General features: G+C 37.8%; 1 protein-coding gene across 6 annotated transcripts in view; it reads right to left on the reverse strand.

The window, feature by feature from the left end:
- Positions 1-156: 156 nt before the first annotated feature.
- Positions 157-25,295, reverse strand: part of LOC111194324 (E3 ubiquitin-protein ligase TRIM39) — a 72,368-nt gene continuing 47,229 nt past the window's right edge. For 2 of the 6 annotated variants that reach the window (XM_049482912.1, XM_049482911.1), the window contains exons 3-8: positions 24,059-24,615; positions 23,819-23,914; positions 23,473-23,706; positions 15,068-15,230; positions 14,877-14,912; positions 157-2,020 (exon numbers count right to left, since the gene is read on the reverse strand). In XM_049482912.1, coding sequence (XP_049338869.1) covers positions 1,461-2,020; positions 14,877-14,912; positions 15,068-15,230; positions 23,473-23,706; positions 23,819-23,914; positions 24,059-24,615 — 1,646 coding nt within the window. In that variant the 3' untranslated portion in view covers positions 157-1,460. Of the gene's footprint in view, positions 2,021-3,411; positions 3,451-3,599; positions 3,757-4,276; positions 4,511-4,598; positions 4,680-4,788; positions 5,076-7,478; positions 7,590-10,344; positions 10,425-10,532; positions 11,234-13,829; positions 14,643-14,876; positions 14,913-15,067; positions 15,231-15,325; positions 15,560-15,694; positions 15,791-15,863; positions 16,158-21,484; positions 22,731-22,960; positions 22,988-23,214; positions 23,378-23,472; positions 23,707-23,818; positions 23,915-24,058; positions 24,616-25,295 lie in introns of those variants that run through there. The other 4 variants (XM_049482913.1, XM_022678086.2, XM_049482914.1 and 1 more) reach the window with 3 other exon arrangements.

Consider the following 25,295-nt stretch of genomic DNA (forward strand, 5'->3'; position numbering starts at 1 on the left):
ACTTTTTTCTTCTGTTATGAATGTGTTGACCTATCCAGATTTTATGACTTGTTGATCAACTTTTACTCTTTTCTAATACACACACACACATTATATTATAATATACATATATATTATAATATATAATTTATCATATATATATATATATATATACACATCACACACAAAAAGAAGAAAAAAAAAGTATAATAAGGGTATGAAATGTTCATAGTTTTCTCTTTGCAGAGTTGTTACACTTTAGCAATGTCCATTCTAATCTAAAGGAGAACTTAATCAATAACAGCAGATAATAAAACACACTCACCCACAACACCAGTATTTCACACTTACCATCACCTGATACAGCAGTAAACTCATCATTAACTGAACACTGACACAACTGACATAAACAGTAACTCGGTGTATGTGTGGTGATACACTGAAAAAAAAATGGACCTGACATTTCAATAGTTCCTCCTTCACAACACATATTGCTAATTCATTTAGTATAGAATTAGCAATTAGCAAGAGAAATAGTGATTAGCAAAAGTATAGCTATACAGGGTTTTAGCGTGGCAGTAAAGATCTGCCGATCAAATTGAACATAGGGGCAGCAACTAGTCAAAGCAACCCAACATGGAACAATCAATAATTAAACACTCTTATTCAAAACATGAACTGTAATTAACACTATAAGACACCACTTTATATTGTTAAATTCTGACATATTACTGAAATAAACACACAAAAAAAAATTGCTGCAATTTTCAGCATGCAGTCATGTCTCATAAGGCATATGGCAGATATGTAAATGATTACAGGTGTGGCCAAACATTAGGTCTTAGTACAAGATCCAGGTTCCATTTGGGATATGATGACCGGCAATGTAATGTGTGAAGGCTTTGAGGTGAGCAATCAATCCTTCCCTCATTGTGGAGCAACACACTGCCCCAACTGCTGGTGTGATAATCTGGGGTGCCATCGCCAAGCAAACATTTATTGGATTAGCTGGGGCGCCAGCTTCGCCAACCTACAAGTGTACATGATTAACTGGCCCAGATACAACATTACTTTTCTACAAAAGGATGCAATACAGAACCTGTATGCCTCCATGCCCAACCGTATCTCATTTTCCATTTTATTGGCAGCTCAGCAGGGTACTAGAGCCTCTTTTTAATAGTACAATTTCCCAAATAGACAGATTCTTTTAATGTAATAATATAATCACTTACATACAGTAAATAGTTATTATATTATACATATTATGTTTCATTCCAATTCAACAACCACTTCTAGGTGTATAAAGTTGTTGGCAATGAGTGTGTATATACCATATTAAAGAATATGGCATAAATGTCACATATTTTTAAATATGTGCCAAAGATATGTTGTATATAAGGGAATTCCATATGATCTATATATTGCCATATGTTAAATTAAAAATGAACTTTTCTGTTGTCATTACAGTTACTGATGAATATTTATTCAGTGTTTGATACGGGTGTGATGATCAGTGCAGCTGAGTTTTTACCTTCATCATTAAGACCAGGGCTAAACAATGGATAGAGATTCCCAGTGAAAGACTGACCGGTGTAAGAGTAGATATGAGACCTGGCCTCCACATCATAAAAGGAGACCAGACCCTCCTCATAATCCACAAACACCCCCACCTTCTGGGGCTTCCCTCTCAGGGGGAGGGAGACGGGGTGTTCTGCACAAGCTGTATATTCATTCCCATTCCTCAGAATTAAAGTCCAGAATCCATTCTGTGGTTTCACATCAATCTCCTCCTTCCTGTTAACGGACTCTTTCACCACTCCTAAACTCCAATCAGTCTTCCCGCTGACCTGCACCTCAAAGTAAAATCTCCCTGAGGAGAATCCCTTCTTTCCCAGAACATCAATGTATTTATCAAATCTCTTTGGGTTGTCACAACAGAACGGAAAACGGTTCTGTTTTTTGTCTCCACAGCTCACTTGTTTTCCGTCTTTAGACAGGATAAGAAAAGGATTAGCTGTATCAGGATCCAGAGTCACATTCACTGAGAGAAATAAACAGAGTGTGATAAATAAATGAATTCATCATCCAGTAGATCACACTGAGTAAACTTGTGGTTTCTTTAAAAAGGATGGCTTTAATATTTATTTTAATAGTTTTTAATATTTCCAGTAGGAAAATAATCAGTGTGTATCATCAGATATTAAGGAAACATGCTAAGTTTAAGAATGGTTTCTCTTGTCAGCAGAGCTTCATCTAGTATGTTTTTATTTGAACTGTCTGGTATGTCACTATAATCTGGGTGGGTTTTCTCCGAACCAGTTAGCTAACCAGAGCTAGGTAATGTGGGGAGTAGGGAGGGGCATTTTAATTAATTTTAAGATTTGAGTTCTTGCATTCATACTAGTCATCGCTTGCCACTGTTCTCAGTCTGACAAACGTCAAGGCTTTAAAGCATTTGAGATCGCTAGCTAAAGTAATCTGAACTATGCTGGTTAATGCCATCATGCTACAACATGCTAATGTGAACTGCTATTTGCCACAGCAGACAAGCAGCCACAGCTGTTGAAAGCCACAGCTGAAAGCCACAGAAAAGAAATATACAACAGCAACTAAAAGTTACTCTCTATATTAAGTAGAAACTCCCAACTCCAGAGTGTGTATTTTCAGAGCAATGTTTTTTCCCAGTTAACAATTTTCAGTTAGTAAGACATTTTTTGTACAAAAGCGACTAGCGACAAATCTAGCGAGTTTTTATGGTGTTATTGGAGACTTTTGGCGACTCTGAGATGAACACACATGCTCCTAAGTTACCGTCTGCAGCAAGCAGGGTGCTGCCGTGAGCCCCGCCCACATCACTCACAGTGCAGTTTCTTATGAAAGGCTGTTTGCATCTTTACGTCTACATTGACGTCCGTGTTAACACGTCAAATTTGAACGTCTTAAGACGGAATTCCATAGTCTCTCACACTCAGAGCAGACCCACACCGCTCCATGAACCGCTGTAAATAAACTGCGCATGCCCAGATTCGCCGCTGACTGTAATATAAATATAAAAGTGTCTTCAGTGTGACGCTAAAAGAAAACTCACTGGCACTTTGTAAAAAGCTATTTAACAGTTTGTGTATAATAGATTTGAAAATAAAGAAAACTTTAAAAAACTGAAAAAAGGAGAGCCAATAGCTACTTTCCTTACTGAGAAGTTGGCAACACTGTGTGTCATTCTGGCAATCTGTGTGAGCTTCGCAGAGCTTTAACTCTCTCCAGTGTTTAAAAAATTGGATTGCTAAAGCCGATTTAAAAGCTTGTTTTGATTTAGTACTGAATGTTTATTTAAAGTGTGGACAGTGGTGTGATTATAATTATTTAAAAATAATATAATATAAAAGCTATTAAAACAAAAAAGACGGAAACAAATCAGAAATCATACTGTACCTTTATGCTGATGAATCCTCTTCAGTTCTTCTGAGACCACTTACAATAAATAATATTATATAATTAGATTCACATAAATCTCCAGAAAGAACAGATCTAAATATCCTTATATCCTCTACACTGAACACATTAACCATATTGTATTATACACAATTCTTTCTACTACAGATTTCAGATAAGTTTCTTACTTGGTTGTCTGATCTCTTTAACAGTTTTAGTGAATTCTTCATTCAGACTCCTCTGAAGTTGAGACAGAGCTTTCCTCACAGTCTCTACACTCACATAAGAGTCAACACAGATATCACTGCAGTTGGTGGTGAGTGAGGGGCTCAGGAATGTGTAAAGCTACAGTACGGTAGGAGAGAGCATGTTAGGTAAAAGCCAAATTAGTGGCACTAGCCATAGTGATAGATATTTATTATGACACAGGAAGACTGTGATTGTGGCAGTCTGTTTCTACCAGGATCTGTGCAATACACAGCAGCTTGTTCATGCAGCTGTGTCTCCGCATCCTCATTTTATGCGCTATTCTATGTCTCACGGTAGCAGAAGCATTTTTTCTTTTTTCAAACTAATACGTGTGGTAGCATTTCAGCGGATTTTTTTGCTTGGATTTGTGTCACATAGGTGTAAAATCTGTAAAATCTAGGTTTTCTCAGCTGCCCGAATTAGTAATCACTGCTAACTATGTTCTACCACCTATGCATACAAAGTTCATGGTGAACACGGCTATAAATTGGGAAATATTTTGCACCAAATTTGAAAATTATGGTTTAACCATGGCTGTTGATCTATTGAAGTAGCCCAATGCAGTGTTGTTGTGTGATGTGCTGCATTACCACTGAGCGGATAGAGAAACACTGACCTGTAAGGGGGTGGGTTGGTCCGCAGTGTGTAAGAGCTGCTCCAGCTCAGTGTCTCTCCTCTTTAGCTCAGTGATTTCCTGCTCCAGATCTTTAATGGTCTCTTTACCCTCCATCTCTGCTGCTCTTTTCTTCTCATTCAACTCCTCATACAGCTTATTCTGGCTTTTATTAAACAAGTCCATCAAAGCATTGAAGACTTTAACACTGTCTAAAATCACCTGCTCTCCGTTTCCCTGATGGAGGAAGAACTTAACTTTAATCAAATAACACTGAATGATCAGCAGATTGAAATTACTAAAATATATATGATGCATCACTCACTTTTCTGCGCTCTACAGTGTGTGTGATATTTTTGATCTTATCCTCTCTCTCTTGGATCATGTCCTTTATCTGTGCCTGTGTCTGTAAGCAGAGAGGAAAATGTTTGGATTGCTTAAGGTCTCTTTAATTAATATTGTCTTCCCATAAGGATGTTTAAATTTTATTTTTTTACCCTTTTCTGCATAAGTACCTTATTTATATGAACAACATTGTGAGTTGTGTGCTCGAGCTCCATGCAGAATTGGCACAGATGTGCCTGATCATCTTTACAGAACAGCTCCAGGGGTTTCTTGTGCTTCTGGCAGATGTAATCCTCCAGGTTCTTCACTGGGTTTATCAGCTTGTGTTTTTTAAGTTTCTGAACATTATAATGAGGCTCAAAATGAGATTTACAGTAAGTCAGACCACAATCCAGACAGGATATCTGGGCTTTTTCTCCAGTGCAAATATCACAGGGAACCCCAGGTTCATCTAGATCTGTGTAGAAGTGGAAAAAAAATCTTTATTTAACATGCTGATGCAGTGAAGACTGAAAAAGTCCTTATAGGTTAGTCTATTCACTATGCAGCCATCTTTAATCTGCAGTTATTTCCAGTCATGCAAGGCCTGGCACCAATTTCCATGAATAGGAAGAGACAAAAATACTCTAACGATGGTCAAACTTCCGTTTCACAAGTGATAGCCCCTAGCCCCTAACCTTTCTGGGGAGATAATTGCACAGAGCATGTGGAAAAGTACTTTCAAAATGTGCATTGTGGTGTGGTCCTGTTTCAGAGTGGATGAACCTGATTATTGTTAACTTCAGTCAATAGACTATCTAGAGAGAGAGAGAGAGAGAGAGAGAGAGAGATCAGGCTAATTATATAGAGCGTATTTGTGGCCGTATGTTTATTAGTGCAGGGTTATTTATTGTATGTTTGGGGTCAGTTTTGTTGTGGCAGTTTTGCTGGTAGAGCATATTTTTCACCTTTCTGTTGCTGGGTGCCACTGCAAGTGCCATTTTAGGGATTTTGATTTTGAGTCCTGTTGACAAAGGGGACAGGATTGTTAAACTTTTTGATTGGGGTTATTTAGTGGGGTTGGAGAAAAAAATCTACCTGTAAATGTATGCATGGTAGTTTACTTAGATGCTAATGTTTTTTAACAAATGCAGATTCAAAATCCTTTTTGTCATAAAAGCCAAAAACGGACCAGCTTCTTCCTGCTTGATGGCAATGCTCAAAGCCAGATCCGTACCAAAAGCTCTTAGAGCATCCATTATGGCTCAGCTCAACCTACCATCACTCAAGACCAACAGAATACAACAATCCACTAGGTGTCAAAATAGCAGAGTCAAAACGCAGACTGAAGACTTATCTTTTTAAAGAGTTCCTAAACTAATCTAAATATAATCTCCTAGGGTTTTAAACATTATTAAAGCTTGGTGTATCTCTTGATCTCTATCTCTAGTCTCTACAAACTAGTTATGGATATTTTTAAGTAAACAACGAAGCAATTTTGTAAGTCAGACTATTTTAATAACTACTAATAATCTGCCAAAAACACTGACAGCTTGTGCTCCAAGCTTGTTTTTGCCATTTTCAACCTGAAATTGCACACCCAAATCTTGAGGCCTTATAGTCAAGAAGATCCACTAGAAGCAGTTTCATGAAGTTTTATTCATAGGCCTTTAAACCTTTATTAGAAAATATACAAGTATAGCGCAATAAATATCCCTCTCTAATATTTATGCATTTCCACAGGAGATTTTTTGCAGTCTGTTCCCTTATCCTAGTTAGTTCTCAGTGCCTCGCTTTAAATGTCAGGGCCCTCTGAATTCCACCAGTGAAGTGTGGAGCTTTGAGCTTTGTAATGGTGTAAAAATAGTGATTATATTGCGTGGGCAACGCTATGCCCCTATCATCAGCATTATAAGCCTGCTGGGAGCAGCGTCTAAAAGCACCGTATTTTGGAATGCTGAAAGCAAACAGAGGTGGGCTATTCGACAAACTCTTGTACTCTTTATCATGTTTTACTACACCCTAAGTCTATATTTTGTGTGGGTGGGTGTGGGTGGGTGTGTGGTGGGCAGGGGCGTAGCAGCAAATTCTGGACCCTGTACACTCTCAATATCAGTGGGCCCCAATCCATGCCAGTACACGAGGAATGTGAGCAAAAAAGAAAAAAGGGATATTTATTTAAAATAAAAAAAATAGGGTTTTAAGCTACAATTACATCAGATTATATTGACGAGTGGTTATTTTATTCACCACCTGTATTGATGTATTGATTGATTTAAAAACATTTACTCTTGAACAGAGTACACTCCTAAACACATCTTCAAGCATAGGAGAAGAATCGCTAATTGTTTTTCTATGTTCTTATCATCTCCCTTCTCTCTGGCAAAAATCATAATGACAATTATTTTTGATATTGATATTGAGATCACAGTTAATTAACATGATTATTCAACGGCATTGGTAACATCATGAATTTATTGAGTGTTGACAATAGCTTTTAAGCACAGCACAGCACTGCAATACTAAGCCTTTTTACCAGACAAAAATAATAAACTTCTTTATTGCTTAATATATTACTAGTGTGCACTTGAGCCTACAGTGATATTGGTAGGTTGTTTACATGTTGATTAATGCAGCAGAAATATTGCTAGGTGGATCATTTATTAAGTCTCAGCACAGAGTTTCATTTTCAGCTCTGCTGTGTCAGTAGCCAATAGGCTATATATAGCAAAAAGCTAACTTACTTTAAACTTAGAGTAAACAACGTGCATTTAGGCAGCAGTTCTACCAGTCAGCAATCCTCTCTCTCTCTCTCTCTCTCTAACCAACATACCAATGTAAGGAGGGGGGAACCCTTTGAATACTTGAACAACGATCTCACCTTGTCTTTGCTCATCTCTAACCTCATCTTCAGAAGAGCTGCCAGGACTGGCCACTGCTGCTCCTGTTTCTTCTGCTGCTCCTGCTCCAGCACCACTGTTTGTTTCTGAAACTGGTTAATGTTGACAACTGATGTTAGCCGGCTCATAACTGTCTTTATACTTACAGCCAAAAGACTGTGACTAAAGTTCATTCCCTCAGTTGATGTTATCAATATATTTGAAATATATGAATTAATAAATAATTAATTGGAGGGCCCAATTCATTCAAAAATAAAAACTTTTAAAAAATCAGGACAATCATGGGCCCCTCTCCCTACTCGGGCTCTGGGTAGTCAGGTCCACTTTTCCCTCACTACCACGCTCATGGCTGTGGGGGCTGGTAACTGGAGTGCTTCCTGAACAAAATTTTTATGTTTGGAAAGAATTATTAGTTTAATTCTAATTCAGAAGTTGTACATTTTAGAGGCCAAATTATCTTAAGAGGATAACCTTACGGTAATACAAGCATTAACACTGCAGTAATTAGCCAGCATACAGCATTCACTCATTTGTACAATAACTGGTTGCTGCTCCTGTAACAGATAAATTATATTTGTACTTAAAAGAGTACAAAGCTTGTCACTGGGGCTGTACCTTAAATTAAAGGGACAACAAAGTACCTTTCAGTGAAAGTCATTTTTGTACAAGTAAAGATTTTAAAGATTATAAACAATATCATCATCTGAATATATGTCAAAAACTTGATTAGGCCTGGACAATAATTCGATAACGGTATTTATCGCGATAAGAAATGTTTCAGTAAGGGTGATATCATTTTTGTGTCATATCGATATGTATTATTTACAGAAACACGGCTCGGCCGCGCTCCGGTCGGCCCCTAAAATCTCTCGCGCTGAAACTCGGCCGCGCTCCGGTCAGAATCTAAAATCTCTCGCGCTGAAAATCTCTCGCGCTGAAACTCGACCGCGCTCCGGTCAGCATCTAAAATCTCTCGCGCTGAAAATCTCTCGCGCTGAAACTCGGCCGCGCTCCGGTCAGAATCTAAAATCTCTCGCGCTGAAACTCGGCCGCGCTCCGGTCAGCATCTAAAATCTCTCGCGCTGAAAATCTCTCGCGCTGAAACTCGACCGCGCTCCGGTCAGAATCTAAAATCTCTCGCGCTGAAACTCGGCCGCGCTCCGGTCAGCATCTAAAATCTCTCGCGCTGAAAATCTCTCGCGCTGAAACTCGACCGCGCTCCGGTCAGCATCTAAATGCTCTCGCGCTGAAAATCTCTTGCGCTGAAACTCGGCCGCGCTCCGGTCAGAATCTAAAATCTCTCGCGCTGAAACTCGGCCGCGCTCCGGTCAGAATCTAAATTCTCTCGCGCTGAAACTCGGCCGCGCTCCGGTCAGCATCTAAAATCTCTCGCGCTGAAAATCTCTCGCGCTGAAACTCGACCGCGCTCCGGTCAGAATCTAAAATCTCTCGCGCTGAAAATCTCTCGCGCTAAAACTCGGCCGCGCTCCGGTCAGAATCTAAAATCTCTCGCGCTGAAAATCTCTCGCGCTGAAACTCGGCCGCGCTCCGGTCAGCATCTAAAATCTCTCGCGCTGAAAATCTCTCGCACTGAAACTCGGCCGCGCTCCGGTCAGCATCTAAAATCTCTCGCGCTGAAACTCGACCGCGCTCCGGTCAGCATCTAAAATCTCTCGCGCTGAAAATCTCTCGCGCTGAAACTCGGCCGCGCTCCGGTCAGAATCTAAAATCTCTCGCGCTGAAACTCGGCCGCGCTCTGCTTAGCATCTAAAATCTCCTTTTAAAATCTCCTAAATTTCCTTATTCTGGCTGAAACACTTTTGTAGTTTATGTTATATCTAAGTTATTTATAGTTATAAAAGCCTATAGGTTTGCTTATTTGACTGTGATATCATGTTCCTTTTATGTATATGAAGGCTTTTTTCCTTATCCTGGTTGCACTTTTGTTTTGATCTATTAAATTTGTTTACAGAAGAATAAGAAGCTTTGCCTCTGTTGTAAATGTAAAGTTATTTATATTGGTAATATGTACAGTACAGGACAAAAGTTTGGACATACCTTCTTAATCAATGCGTTTTCTTTATTTTCATGACTCTTTCATTTCAGGATGCATTGAATAAGAAGGTGTGTCCAAACCTTTGGCCTGTACTGTATATAGGTTTTAGGCTTGTGTTTGACAGAGATGTCATGTTTTTATTTTGCTATAAGCAATTAAAAGTGATCATTGGTTTATTTTGACCATTTTTATTTCTAAAGTATTATATAGTTTTTTTGTGAAAGGAGGCTTTAAAGACTTAAATTAAAATTTCAGTAGTGCATAGATTTTCATTGCAGGGATTCTTAGCAGTTTTTCTGAGGCCTTCAAAATATTTATGTCGATATCGAAATTATATCGTATCGACCGAAATTATGGAATATATCGTGATATAAATTTTGGCCATATCGTCCAGCACTAAACTTGATGATCCAAAATTGTCTGGCTTTCAAATGAAAAATGTGTATTCTACCTTTCGACTGGTTAAATGATACAAATCTGTACTTTCTGCCATTAGGAAAGACACATCTGACCCTGTGAAGACCAATGTTACACAGGGTACAATTATAAAAAGTGTGCCTTTGAATACAAGAGTGTATATACTATCGTATCTCTGTTTTTTAGTGTATATAATATTTTTCTATGTAACATTACAATGTACTTTAAGACAGTTCTGAAAATATAGGAAGCATTACTTCCTGCTGTTAAAGATTATGCTGTACTAATACAGATCAAAATAAGATCAGAGTTAAGATCATCAACACTTAAAGAGAGTATTTAAATAATGTGTGTATGAATTGGGGTAAACTTACCGTTATCTGGTTCATCAGTTTTCTCACTGGTTTCTCTTTGTTGTAGGGTTGCTGAACATTCTGCCATTTTCTTCCTCCTCCTATTCAGCACATTTCAGCACAAATCACATCAATGAGCACACACATTTAACACACACACCTAATTGCTGCTTTAAGCACACTTAAATAAGTAAATGTACAGCTCTTACTTTGAGTTTCTGGGAAGAACTTCTACGAAGAACTTGCTGTGAAGATGGCTGAACTTCCTGATTCATTCAGTTTCACTTTCTCTTTGTTGTGCTCTTGAGTTGTGATGTCACTTTTCTGTATACCTGTTCTAAATGTTGCACTGATCTCTGTACAGTTTAGAGAGTCAATATACCATACAGACAATATTGGGACACCTGCTCAGTCACTGTTTATGGAGTCAGAGTTTATTCTGCTTCGTTGGAGTAACTGTCTCTACTGTCCAGGGAAGTCTTTTGGATCATTGCTGTGCTGCAAGAGTGTTAGTGGAGTCATGATGTTGGATAGTCAGCACCCCACCTCATTCTCAACTCTCCTGCTCACTTCTAAAATAGAGGTGGGCGAATCAATCTAAATATCGATAATATCCATACCAACGCTGGTATTGGTATTGAGCAATACTTGTGTAAAAAGATTGATACTCTAGCTTTTTTTCTCTCCCGCACGCACTGACTGCTGCGCACGCGCATTCATCAAAGTCTTTGTGTCTGCAAGAGTAACGCTGTGCTGTAGCACGTAATAGCTCACCCTCCCCTCTCTTCCTTTTGTTGTTGCACGTGCGTCAGGTGGCTCAGCGGAGCCATCCAAACATCCACGCAGGTAAGCTCAGCCTGGCCCCGCCCACTCAGCGCTCTCCTCGAGTCCACACGTCACAGTACGGCGAGACAACACCAGATAATTTTTTTGATATTTGGGATTTTTTTACTTAAGAAAAAACAGAATTACACTGAAACTAAGAACAATTCTATAAAAAAAACAAAGAAAGAAGAACTAGAAAAGATGTCTAGTGAGGGGAGAAGTTTTATTTTATTTTTGTATTGTGGTTTCTTCTTTTCTACCTCAAAAAATATTTATTTTCCTAATGTTAAAGCAAACTTTGTGTTGTGACTGTTCCATTGTTTCTTCTATCCAAAATTCTATTCTAGGTCTTTTGGATACCTTGGATCTATAGCTTCTAGCTTAAATATTAAAAAGTATCGGAATCTGTGTCGATATCAGCAATACTTGCCCTGCATTTACATGGTCTCGGATCGATAGCAAAATGAGTTATATCGCCTCCCTCTATTCTAAAGTACTGAAAGAAGAACCATCTTTCTAGAGTACACAGTTCCACTGCTCCACAGCTCAGTACCCCTCTACCCTACACCTGGCATTAGGCATGGTGTCAACAGGTTAATGTTTATTTGCTTCAGAGAGTCTTATTCTTTTTGCAATAATTATCTACAGGGGCAAACTGTCTGTGTGTTTATTTGCACATCTGTGTCAGCAATTCCAAAGTGTAGCTAATGGTTTAAGGTTATGCTGAAGGACTGCTCAAAAATACTAAAGGAGTCATTTAGGAAAACAGCCCCAGAGCAAATAGCTACCGCCACCATGCTTAACAGTTGTCAGTGTCTTCTTTGGCACACATCACATGTACTCTATCAAAAAATGTTGTACCTTCCCATCTGACATTAACACCTTTATAGAAAATGTACTTTTGATTGCTGCCTTGTTTTTTAGATGGCAGTCTCTCAGTCTGAGGCCATATTAAACTCACTTGACTAAAGACAGTAACAGTGGTGTTCCAGCAGCTTTTAGTTCATAGCAGACATGTATGGTTGTGGTTCTTGAGTTGTTGCTGACAATCTAAACCAATTTCCTCTTTACTGAGGGTGCAATTCCACATAACTTTTAATCTATTAAATACTACTGTTTGCAATCTTCATTTAGATCTGCCAGTTAGAAAATGCTGCAACAGACATTCCAGACTAAATCTGTCATTTTTTAATAGATCTGAAATACGAAAATTATTTTGGGTGTTGGTCAATCTAGTGACCGTTTCATATAGGTATACAGAAGACACTTGGTGAAGTCAATCATGATCACTGACTCTAAGTGAAGAGACTTTGGCTTTATCAGGTTAAAAGACGTTATTTATTTATGTATTCAATAATAATACAGTGTGATGATTTCAGAAAGAGCACCTTTTTTTCTTTTTATTTATTAAACATGCCAAAATACAATGCCAATTGTCATGGGACAGGAACCTGTATTATTGTGTCTTTAGCTTAATGGAAGTGAAGTGACTTGGTGGCATGCATGTGGGGCCTCCTGCATTGAATGAGGATGTGATTTCTGCCAGAGTCGCTTGTCGTTTTTTTTGTTTGCACGGACAGTTCTGGCCAGACACTTCCAGTTCCTGTTTTTTTTTTTTTTTTTTTTAACTCATTCTGGAAAAGAAAAAAGAACAGCTCAGGGTGTGCTGTATCATCCAAGCATGCTGGCGGCCTAGTGCACTGGCACAGTTTAAAAAGAGCCTGTGACTAACATCACATGTACCAGAGGAGGTATGTGCTAGTCTTTACCCTCACAGTGTTAGGGGGAATTTATATGAATGGTGAATGGTATTTCAATAATTCAATGGATTATCAAAATCCCCAAAAATATGGAGAAAATTGGGTTAAAATAGAAATGTTTTTAATTATTTGATCTAAAACTCCTATTTTCTCTTTAAATAGTATCTACATACTCTCAAAATAACTAGATAATATATCTAACATGAGCTTCTACAATTCTTGCCCCAACTTCGACCTTCCAATTGCTCCTACACAGAAAATTGACTTACATTTGCATAATATTGTGGCACTGTGGCCTATTCACTTTTGCTGGAGTTAATTTGGGGGCTTTCTGTTGTTTGTTTGTGTGTGGATGAATGTGTTTTGAGTTTTATTTTATAAGCATCCTACTGGTAGAGCTGTATCATAATAAAATTACTAAAAAAGATTATAGTCTGGCCTAATTCATTTTCCCACAGTGGTTTTGCAGCATGCAGCATAAAATGCTTTTGTCTGATATACTGCATTTGGGACTGTCCATTTCAATCAAGAATGTAGATTTTCAATGTAGTTCAAGTCCTAAAATTGAGTTCTGGTTTTGATGTGTTTTGTGGTGCCAGTGCTTGTAACATGTAACTGAATAAAGTTGTATTAATAGAAGTGAAACTCTGGATTCTAGACGATAAAAGTTTATTACTGCTTATGTTTAGACACAATTATCTGATTCTGCTATAAAGAGAAGAAACTTAATTTATGAAAGTTTCCCATTATGTATATACAGTGATTAATTTTATTATATATAGAAACAAAATTATTACATTTGTTTCTGTCTGTCGTTCTCTTTACAGAAAATAAGGGAAAAGTATGTCTGTAAGAAGGAGGGATTCATGGGTTAAAGGGAGGATACAGAAACTTCATCTTAGGAGATTGAAGATAGAGATGAAAACATAAAGGTACTTTTTAATCTTTTATCAGATCAGTATCTCCAGGGTATTTCAGAGATAACAACCATCTGCATTTCTACTGTTTTACTTCCTCTCAAACTTTCAAAAAATCATTACTCATAAACTTTAACCATTTTATATTGTTTAACCTCAGAAGCGAAAGCGATTACTGTTCATTTCACTATAGTGATAAATTTTTTCATTCATATAAAGAATTAAATCTGTTTTGTTCTGTTGTTCTCATTAAAGTTACTGATGAATATTTATTCAGTGTTTGATACGGGTGTGATGATCAGTGGAGCTGAGTTTTTACCTCCATCATTAGGCCAGGGGCTGAAGTAAGGATAGAGTTTCTCAGTGAAAGACTGATCAGTGTAAGAGTAGATATGAGACCTGGCCTCCACATCATAAAAGGAGACCAGACCCTCCTTGTAATCCACAAACACCCCCACCTTCTGGGGCTTCTCTTTTAGGAAGAGGTGGACTGTAGGACCAGTACAAGCCTCATACTCATCTTCATTCCTCAGAATTACAGTCCAGTATCCATTCTTTGGGGACAGTTTATTCTCCCCTTTTCTGTCAATGGACTCCCTGGCAACTCCTAAAGTCCACATAGTCTTCCCTCTGACCTGAACCTCATAGTAAAATCTCCCTGAGGAGAATCCCTCCTTTCCCAGAACATCACAATAATAAGTGAATCTCTTTGGATTGTCAGGAAGATTCTGTTCTGTGTCTCCACACCTCACTTGTTTTCCATCATCACACAGGATGAGATAAGGAGAAGCTGTATCAGGATCCAGAGTCACATTCACTGAGAGAAACACACAAAGTGTGACATGAGTATTAGATAATAAATTTGGTCTTCATAAAGAGGATCACACTGAGTAAAGTTTAAAAGGGTTTGTAGAATAAAATATATTTGAGGGGAATTAAAAGTAGTAGTACAAAGTCTGAGTTGCAGTGGTGGGATTGTTATTGTAAAATAATAAAATATTAAAGCTTCTAAAATAATAAAGACAGAAACAAATCAGAAATCACACTGTACCTGCATACTGCTGAATCCTCTTCAGTCCTGCTGAAACTAATTACAATAAATAATATTAATAATAATTAGATTTTAGAGTTGATTCAAAGCCAATCTTGCACTCAAATAAAGTTCCAGAAATAACAAATACAGTAGATCGTCAAAAATATTATTTCTATCTGGAAAACAATCTAAATATGAAAGACTCTCACCTGATTCTTTGATTTTCTTATTAAGAGTTTTAGTAAGTTTTTCATTCAGACTCTTCTGAAGTTGAGACAGAGCGTTCCTCACAGTCTCTACATTCAGATGAGCATCAACACTGATATCAGTCCAGTTGGTGGTGTGTGGGGGTCTGCACAGGGATGGGTGAATCTACAGTCCAGCAGGAGAGAGGAGAGATCCTCAGCATGGGCAGTGTTGTTGTGAGATGTGCTGCATTACCATTGATCAGATAGAGGAACACTGACCTGTAGGAGGTGGAGGTGATCCTCAGTGTGTGAGAGCTGCTCCAGCTCAGTGTCTCTCCTCTTTAGATCAGTGATTTCCTGCTCCAGATCTTTAATGAACTCTTCAGCCTGCCTCTCTGCTGCTTTCTGCTTCTCCTCCATCACCTCAAGCAGCTCAGCCTGACTTCTCTCAATGGAGCGCATCAGAGCAGTGAAGACTTTAACACTGTCTGAAATCTCCTTCTCTGTGTTTCTCTGATGGAGGAACAACTTTAACTTTAATCAAATCACACTAAAATGATCAGCAGATTATTAATGTCAGTTTGATACATTTTGCAAAATCAAAACTGCAGATTATAATTACTAGAACAAATATGATGATTCACTCACTTTTCTGAGCTCTACTGAGTGTTCAATCTCTTTGATCTTCTTCAGTCTGTCCTGGATCATCTGCTGCACCTCTGCCTGTGTCTTTCCCAGCTGTGTCTGTGAACAGAGAGGAAATAATGTTTAAATTATATTTTAACACTGAAACTTTTGTTAAAAAGTTACCTCTTACCTTCATCTGTCCACTCTCCTCCTCTATAGAAACAGTATTGTGATTCTTGTGGTCTCCCTCAGTGCAGAACTGACACACACACGTCTGATCATCTCTACAGAACAGCTCCAGGGGTTTCTCATGCTTCTGGCAGATGTAATCCTCCAGGTTCTTCACTGGCTTTATCAGCTTGTGTTTCTTAAATCTGGCAGATGTATAATGAGACTCTAAATGAGATTTACACAAACTAGCAACACAATCCAGACAGGATTTCAGAGCTTTCTGCTTCACTCCAGTGCAGTCATCACAGAGAACCTTTATCTAGAACACGTTTCTTCTTGAAGTGGTCCACCACCTCTCTCAGTGTTGTATTGACCTTCAGTTCTGGTCTCTTGGTGAATTTCTCTTTACATAATGGACAGTTACACTGCTGACTGTCACCCCAGCATGTTTTAATACAGTTCATACAGAAGTTGTGTCCACATGGAGTGGAGACTGGATCAGTGAACACATCCAGACAGATAGAACACAGGAACTGATCTTCAGACAGGAGAACACTGGAGTCACCAGAAACTGTGCAGGAGTGGAAAAACAAGAACATTATTAATTGCCTTAGTCTCGTACCATTCTGTCAAATAATATTTATTAAGTAATCTAATTGAACAGTTTTCCATGCGTTCTTCACTGCTGTCCATAAACCATTAACAGTGAATAGAACCATCAGTGAAAACAGATCACTACAGGATCGCCACTGATTAAATATAATGTGGGTATTTATATTATATGGGTAATTATGGGTAATTAACTTTAAATGTTCATCAACCATTTAATAGACCACTGACTTTACACTGCTGCTGTTATGAATATTTCACCCCTTAATATTTAACATGAGTATTTCATTTTGTAGTCAATAATCTACATATTTTTACCATAATATGAATATGAACTGTGTTAACATACACAGACCTGGTCCCTCCATGTTCCACCTTCCGCCTTCTTTTAGTTGTTGTGATGAAAGTTCACCCATTTTCTTCCTCTTTCTGTTGAACACATTTCAGCAGAGGTCCCAATATGGCACACACTAATTTTTAAAGTCAAATGAATGATTATTTAATATACAGTAGTATTAGCCAAAATATATATATAGGCATTTAAGGAACAAATCATACGAATGAATTAGCAGTTCATATTTAAATACATATCTTAAAAGAAGAAGTTTATTCTTAATATATGTATTAAGAATAATCTCTGTCTTTGTCTGCTGCTGAGAAGGGCGAGGGGGAGTGGGAGCGTAACTGCATGGCCTCCACAAGGGTGAAAACGTGCTTTTAAGCAGATGCAGACAGCCTGTCTGTCCAAAGCTGTGCACCTCAGTTCCTCACAGTTTTGCTCAGATATTTCCAGTTGCAGCTGGAAGCACACTTTTAATCCCATAAAAATGCTTATATTTACCTTTTAAAAGGTCATTTAAATGCCTGATTTTGCTGTTTTCTTTGGGTTTTCAGTGCTTGGCTGACTCTAAAGTGCTGACTCAGCTCTCGGTCGGTCCGGATCTCTGTCATGAGACAGTGTACAGGAGGGGGGCGGGGCTGTTGCTGTCACGGGTCCTGCATTGTTTAATATCATGATATATATCGCCGAAAACAATGTAAAGTCTAATTATTCCAGGCAGCAGACGAATTTTTATTCCACTCCTCTTCTCTAATTTACTACAGCTGTTCCACACAGTCAGACACAACCTCAGCTACAACAGTGCTGATTGTGCACATAAAGATTCATCCACATTCAAAATGGTAATAAATTAATTAATTAATTAGTATTACAGTAATAATAAAATACAAAATTAAACATAAGCAGAAAATAAAACATGCCACTGCTGAGGGTGCCCCACCCCACATGGTGATCATGGCCCAGAGGAGCCGTGGTGGGTGTTCCTTTTCATTTCTGAAAGGTGGAAACCCTGCTCACACATTTCACACAAACACACAAACACCTGCCTTCTTCCATAAACACACTCAAACAGGTGTTATATCAACCTCATACACACACACATACACACGGAGTGGATATCATGAGATTGCAGTGTTTTTATCTGCAGAGTGTAAAGGTTATTTTTCTTATTACACTGAGCACTATCACAGCTCTCAGCTCAGTAATATCATTCACACTTTCGCACTCTCTGCTCTCTTTTTGATTCACTCGGTTTTCACCCACCTTCAACTCCCCCACCTTTCACCCAGTTTATGAGCTCAGCTGGAGAATTCACTCAGTGAGCATGAAATATGATTTCTCTTGTTGGAGACAATAATCACACTGTATTTCTACATCAATATTTCAGATCTAGATATAATCACTTTCCCAGTATCATCTTCACCTGACTCTGTTTACTCATGTAGTTCACTGTGATGAAGCTCACACTGATCAAACGTCTGATCTATGAACTCTTCACTGAAGTTCATACCTTTATTCTTCTCGTTGTCTTTTTCTTGGAGAGTCAGAATCGTCTGTGTTGATCCTCTTCTCAGAGTTACTGAATATCCAGTAGTTCAGATCAGATCTTACTGCGAATAAGAAGGTTGTTTTTCTGTCTGAACTTCCTGATTCAATCAGTTTCACTTTCTCTCACCTGGTGTGATGTCACTTCCTGTTTACCTGTGATTGCTGCTGGCATGGATTAAAATTGTTCAGACATTTGTAGATTTGTATTTAATGTTATACATTATCTTAATGAACTGCACTGTAGAGAAAATGCAGTGTTTTTGATCAGTGTTTTATATCAGAGTAATTTCATTTAGACAAGAATACTTTTACAGTATTCTACAGACTGCATTAAATTAAACTGTACTAAAATAGCCACGAGGAAATTATAAACAAACTGTGGATAAAATAAATGTATGTAAATGTAAGTGTTGCTGTCACTTAAATAAAACACATTTAGAGGTACCACTTTAAAATAAGACTACCTTTATGAAGGGTTTATGAATGGTTTACAATTACCATTTATTAATGGTTACTAATTAGGTTGTAAATGCCTTAAAAAACATTAATAATCAGTTATAACACATACGTAGAAAGGGCCATTGTTGCCCTTTCTACGTATGTGTTATAACTGATTATTAATGATTTTTAAGGCATTTACAACCTAATTAGTAACCATTAATAAATTAAATGTAAACCATTTATAAACGCTTTATAAAGGTAGTCTTATTTTAAAGTGGTACCCATTTAGAATTTAGAATTTTAGAGACGAAAAGTAGAGCATGCTTTTCTCCACTGCAATGTCACGTGAGAAGTAATGACAGCAGTTGCACTGAAAAATATATCCTACAATTTACCTTAAATATAACTATTACTAGTAGCTACAACATCTCCAAAAGTTCAAAAGAGGTTCACATTAAGATGATGCGCTTGCCTTCTGTTTATTTCATTCCGATGTTACTTTTCACATTTTTAGATTTTGTATGATGTACTGGATGCATTTGAGTTTAAAATTTAAATTAAATTTGAGTTAAAGTAAGTCACCCAAAGTGAAGTACAGATTCACGAAAAAAAAAAAAAATATATATATATATATATACATATATATATATATATATATATATATATATATATGTAACATTAAAATATAACATTAAAATACTACATTTATAAAACATATCAACAGTAATGTAACCTCGCGGTGTTACTTGGAGGAATTAAAGAGAAACAACCGAGACAAGAGTGCAAAATATTCCACTTTACTCCACCTGATCAGAACCCCTCAGCAAGAAAAAAAAACTCCCTCGCTCGCAGGCGCTCTCTCTGCTCCCAAAACAACCCTACCTCAAAACTACGGCAACCCCCAGGGGACAAAAAGCATTGGCAACTCCCCCCATCAGTTTTACCCACAACATAATAAAGTATGCTACAGTAATAATATTAAATAAAATGAAACTACTGTTTAAAAAAAAAAAGCTGATATTTTGGCCAAGTTCAGCAAACATTTCTCCATATATTGTACGATTTATCATTCATGTAATTATTATTATGACAGGCAGGCATAAATATAATATAAATAAAATCAAATAGAATAAATATAGCATTTTGAAACAAGGTGAAAATACAGATTCACATTATTAACATATTACTCGATATGTTAAATTATTGAGGGTGTTTCCATTTATTTTATGATAGGCTGATAATGTAGTTATTGTGACAGGCCTATTTAAAACAATACATATTGTTGAAATATACTAGTATGTGTAATTTGTTTTGTCTTTCAGTTGTTGATAAAACACTGACAGAACTACTATAGGCTTCTTCAGTAAACAGAATAAAACACTGAATTATAACACAAGTTAACATTGGCGACGGTCCGGACCTTGCCTGATGAAAGTTTCTCTAACTGGACCAAACTGAATTCTAATTAAATACCCCTGCAGTAGTGTTTTTGTGCTGTGTGTTTGTGTAACTGTAAGAAACTGATATAATCATTTGTGGAGCTTCTTGTGTTTATATTGAGTAAGTAGAGCTAACTCTGCAGTTGCTGTACTTACTGTAACGTTAATAATTTACAGTAATTTCTTAGGCATTTAGCTAAATGTAGATTACACAGGTAGTTGTCAGCTGTGTCGGGCTACTGTTTTTGTTGTTTTTGTTATGAGTTGAGGACTGTTCTGAATTTGTTCTCCTCTCAGTGTTAATATTTAATCACTCAGTTGGACAAGTGGTTCTTGTAGTGCTGGCTCAGATAGCTCCCTTTTGGAATGTGTGTTATAACACCTATTTGACTCTACTGTATATCTCAGCACTGCTTATTATTAGAATTACCATGAAGACACTAGTCGGGCTATACAGGTAAATTTATTAATAATTTATCATCTATAATTACCACATATCATCCTAAATTTCCTTCGGGATAAATAAAGTATCTATCTATCTAAACAAACTATGATAGTTTGACAATGTAAATTGTGATGGTTTTCTGTTTACATGCACACACACACCTGTACTCACACTGTCACACTCACTCAGCATGTTTGTCTCATCTTGTGGAGGTTACAGTGACACGCACACATTATGCCCAAAAAAAGTTTTATTCAGGCTTTTTGGAGACTCTTTCTTTAATTTCCTTACCTAATAAAACATTAGGAACACTGATCTCTGTGAAATCTTAATCCCAGCAACTCTTTGCTATTTTCACTGTGTGATCTAAATATTCAGTAAAGTAAGAGTCAGTATTGCTGAGTCATTTAAGATTTCTTTATTCTGATTTCAATTAGAATCTAAAAATAAAACAGTATTTTTTATTTGACCACAGGACATTTTATAAACTACAGAAATGTAATCTGTTTCTTTCTGTTGTTCTCACAGGGTTCATTCACCTTTTACAAGGTAAAATTCAAGCACTTTCAAGGCCCATTTTTTTCCAGCACCTTTCAGCTGTGGTAAATTAATAATAACAGTGATACCTCAAAACTGCAATTCAGCGATAATCAATATATCGCAAAACTATTCTCCACACTTCACAGCAACTATGCCACTGAGAAACAAAATACTTCTACGTAAGTAATTGGCAGTAATTATGGATTTATTGGTGTCAGATTCACACAATAGAAATACCAATGCTTTTCACCACATCTTTACCCTATTCGTTTGATTGAGAAGTTACTGTAGTATTTCAAATTTGGGGGTGAGTTGAGAGCATTTATACATAAATTATTGATTTGGTTTTGGTCACACTGCAAGAGATGGTATTATGTTTATGCAACCAAAATTGTGTTTGGTAATAGCAGAAGGAGAAGTAATTAAAGCAAAATAAGGTTTATGATACAAATATATTACCTATCTGTAAACAGCCCCGGAGATCTGGCTGACGCCGGGCAAACAGCGGCTTGTTGGGGGACACTTGCGCTTGGTTTAGTCTAATAGTGTATTGTACGTGTAACCCCGGGTTATTACTGTTATTATTTAATGTTAGATAAATCAAAAGCTTGGCTTTTAGCACAGCTAGCTTACTCTCCTGCTGTCCGTATTTATAAAAACACAGAAATGTTGCATCTGGGGGCAAAAAGAGCTGGTTCCTCGTGAGCCAAAGCGGAATTTGTTGTCACACATACGTGGAGGCGCGAGCGAACCCTTTTATTTTACGCTCTGCAGTTTTTTCTTTAAGCGAACTTATTTAGTCAGATAGTTATTTATTGTAAAGTAAATGCAGTTACAATTTCAAGCATTTACAAGCACTTTCTCAGAAATTCCAGCACTTTTCAGGCCTGGAAAACAGAACGTTAAAATTCAAGCATTTTCCAGATTTTCAAGCAACCATATGAACCCTGTTCTTATTACAGTTACTGATGAATGTTTATTTAGTGTTTGATACAGGTGAGATGATCAGTGGAGCTGAGTTTTTACCTCCATCATTAGCACAGGGGCTGAAGAATGGATAGAGTTTCTCAGTGAAAGACTGACCAGTGTAAGAGTAGATATAAGACCTGGCCTCCACATCATAAAAGGAGACCAGACCCTTCTTATAATCCACAAACACTCCCACCTTCTGGAGATTCTCTCTCAGGGAGAGGGAGACTGGAGTGTCAGCACAAGCTCTATACTCATTTCCATTTCTCAGAATCACAGTCCAGAATCCATTTTTTGGGCACAGTGTAATCTTCCCCTTCCTGTTAACAGACGCTTTTGCCACTCCTAAATCCCACTCCCTCTTCCCCCTGACCTGCACCTCATAGTAAAATCTCCCTGAGGAGAATCCCTCCTTTCCCAGAACGTTGCAATAATAAGTGAATCTCTTTGGGTTGTCAGAAAGACTCTGTTTTTTGTCTCCACGTCTTACTTGTTTTCCATCATCAGACAGGATGAGATAAGGAGAAGCTGTATCAGGATCCAGAGTCACATCCACTGAGAGAAACACAGTGTGTGACATGAGTATCAGATAATAAATGAATTCATCATACAGTGGATCACACAGGGGTTTGTGTAATAAAATATATTTAAGGAGAATTAAAAGTTAAATTAAAATTCTATTATACACTGTGGGGGTGCAGATGTATAATGATGATATTAAAATAATAAAATATTAAAGCTCCTAAACTAATAAAGATAGAAACCAATCAGAAATTACTCTTTACCTGCATACTGCTGAAGCCTCTTCAGTACTGTTGGGACAAAAAGCATAAAATATAGTGAATAAATTATAGTGAGCATAAAATATAGTGAACAAATCATATCTATATTTTAAAGAGTTGATTTAATTGTTAATCTTAGACTTAAATAAAGCTCCAGATCTTTATGAATCAGTTCATTTTCATCCAAAATCTTCGATAAGATTCTTTCTGCTACAGATTTCTGTTTGAAAAACATCTACAATATGAAAGTTTCTCACCTGATTCTCTGATTTTCTCATTAAGAGTTTTTATGAGTTCTTCATTTAGACTCTTCTGTAGTTTACACAAAGTGTTCCGCAGAGTCTCTACACTCAGATGAGGATCAACACTGATATCAGTCCAGTTGGTGGTGTGTGGGGGTCTGCACAGGGATGGGTAAATCTACAGTCCAGCAGGAGAGAGTAGAGATCCTCAGCATGGGCAGTGTTGTTGTGAGATGTGCTGCATTACCATTGATCAGATAGAGGAACACTGACCTGTAGGAGGTGGAGAGGATCCTCAGTGTGTGAGAGCTGCTCCAGCTCAGTGTCTCTCCTCTTTAGCTCAGTGATTTCCTGCTCCAGATCTTTAATGAACTCTTCAGCCTGCCTCTCTGCTGCTTTCTGCTTCTCCTCCATCAACTCAAGCAGCTCAGCCTGACTTCTCTCAATGGAGCGCATCAGAGCAGTGAAGACTTTAACACTGTCTGAAATCTCCTTCTCTGTGTTTCTCTGATGGAGGAACAACTTTAACTTTAATCAAATCACACTGAATTATTATTATGCTCAATTTGATACATTCTACAAAATCAAAACTGCAGAACATATATGATGTTTCACCCACTTTCCTGATCTCGACTGAGTGTTCGATCTCTTTGATCTTCTTCAGTCTATTTTGGATCATCTGCTGCACCTCTGCCTGTGTCTTTTCCAGCTGTGTCTGGAAGCCGAGAGGGAAAGAGGTTTAATTTATATTTCAACACTAAAATGTTTGTTAGAGAATCTATTCAATAAATTAATCATTTTAAAATAATGAATATTTTACATTCATGTGTTATGTATTAAGAGTAAAAATTCCTCTCACCTTCTTCTGTCCACTCTCCTCCTCTATTGAAACAGTATTGTGATTCTTGTGGTCTCCCTCAGTGCAGAACTGACACACACACGTCTGATCATCTCTACAGAACAGCTCCAGGGGTTTCTCGTGCTTCTGGCAGATGTAGACCTCCAGGTTCTTCACTGGGTTTATCAGCTTGTGGTTCTTAAATCTTGGAATTGTATAGTGAGACTCTAAATGAGATTTACACAAATTAACACCACAATCCAGACAGGATTTCAGAGCTTTCTGCTTCACTCCAGTGCAGTCATCACAGAGAACCTCAGGTTTATCTAGAACACTTTTCTTCTTGAAGTGGTCCACCACCTCTCTCAGTGTTGTATTGACCTTCAGTTCTGGTCTCTTGGTGAATTTCTCTTTACATAATGGACAGTAACACTGCTGACTGTCACCCCAGCATGTTTTAATACAGATCATACAGAAGTTGTGTCCACATGGAGTGGAGACTGGATCAGTGAACACATCCAGACAGATAGAACACAGGAACTGATCTTCAGACAGGAGAACACTGGAGTCACCAGAAACTGTTAAGGAGTGGAAAAACAAAAACAGCATTAAATGCCTTAGTCTCGTACTATTCTGTCATACTTAAATATAATTTCTGGAGTAATCTGAATAAACATGTGTTATGATTTTGTCAGGCCTGAGCAACCGCGCCCCCCTCCGGCACTCTCTGAGAGAGCACTATGCCCATATAAGGACATCCGCTCCTTCAGAGCACACACACACACACACACACGGCTGCTCAGCCCTGATCACAGACTGGCTTCAGCTGCGGAGAGCAGCTTAAAAGCACGCTGCTCTCCTTCACTTTTCGCCGAGTAATGGTCACTATCATGGTCTGTGGTTCCCTGCGGTTCCAGCCTGTTAGCTGTCTTACAAAGCGTTCTCTCAGACGATCCTGTCTTCCCGTTTTCCCGGAGTCCCCGTTGCTGTATTTTCTGTTATATTTTCTTATTTTTGTTTCTTTGCCCAGTTTGAGTTTTTTAGTCTAGCCGTTTTCCCTAAGCTATGCTTAGTAGTTTTTCCTTCTAGTTTTTAGCCTAGTTGCCCCGTTTTCCCCGTTGTACCGCGCTACGCGCTGGTCTTATTGTTTTGGCCACTTCCTGGTTTTATTGTTTTGGCCGTTTTCCGTTTCTCCCGTTTTTCAGCTTTTTCTTTACTTTGCCCAGCCCCATTTTATTTGTCAGTTTCTGAGTTTGTT

The sequence above is a fragment of the Astyanax mexicanus genome, chromosome 8 (genome assembly GCF_023375975.1).
Source record: "Astyanax mexicanus isolate ESR-SI-001 chromosome 8, AstMex3_surface, whole genome shotgun sequence".
Classification (NCBI taxonomy): Eukaryota; Metazoa; Chordata; class Actinopteri; order Characiformes; family Acestrorhamphidae; genus Astyanax; species Astyanax mexicanus.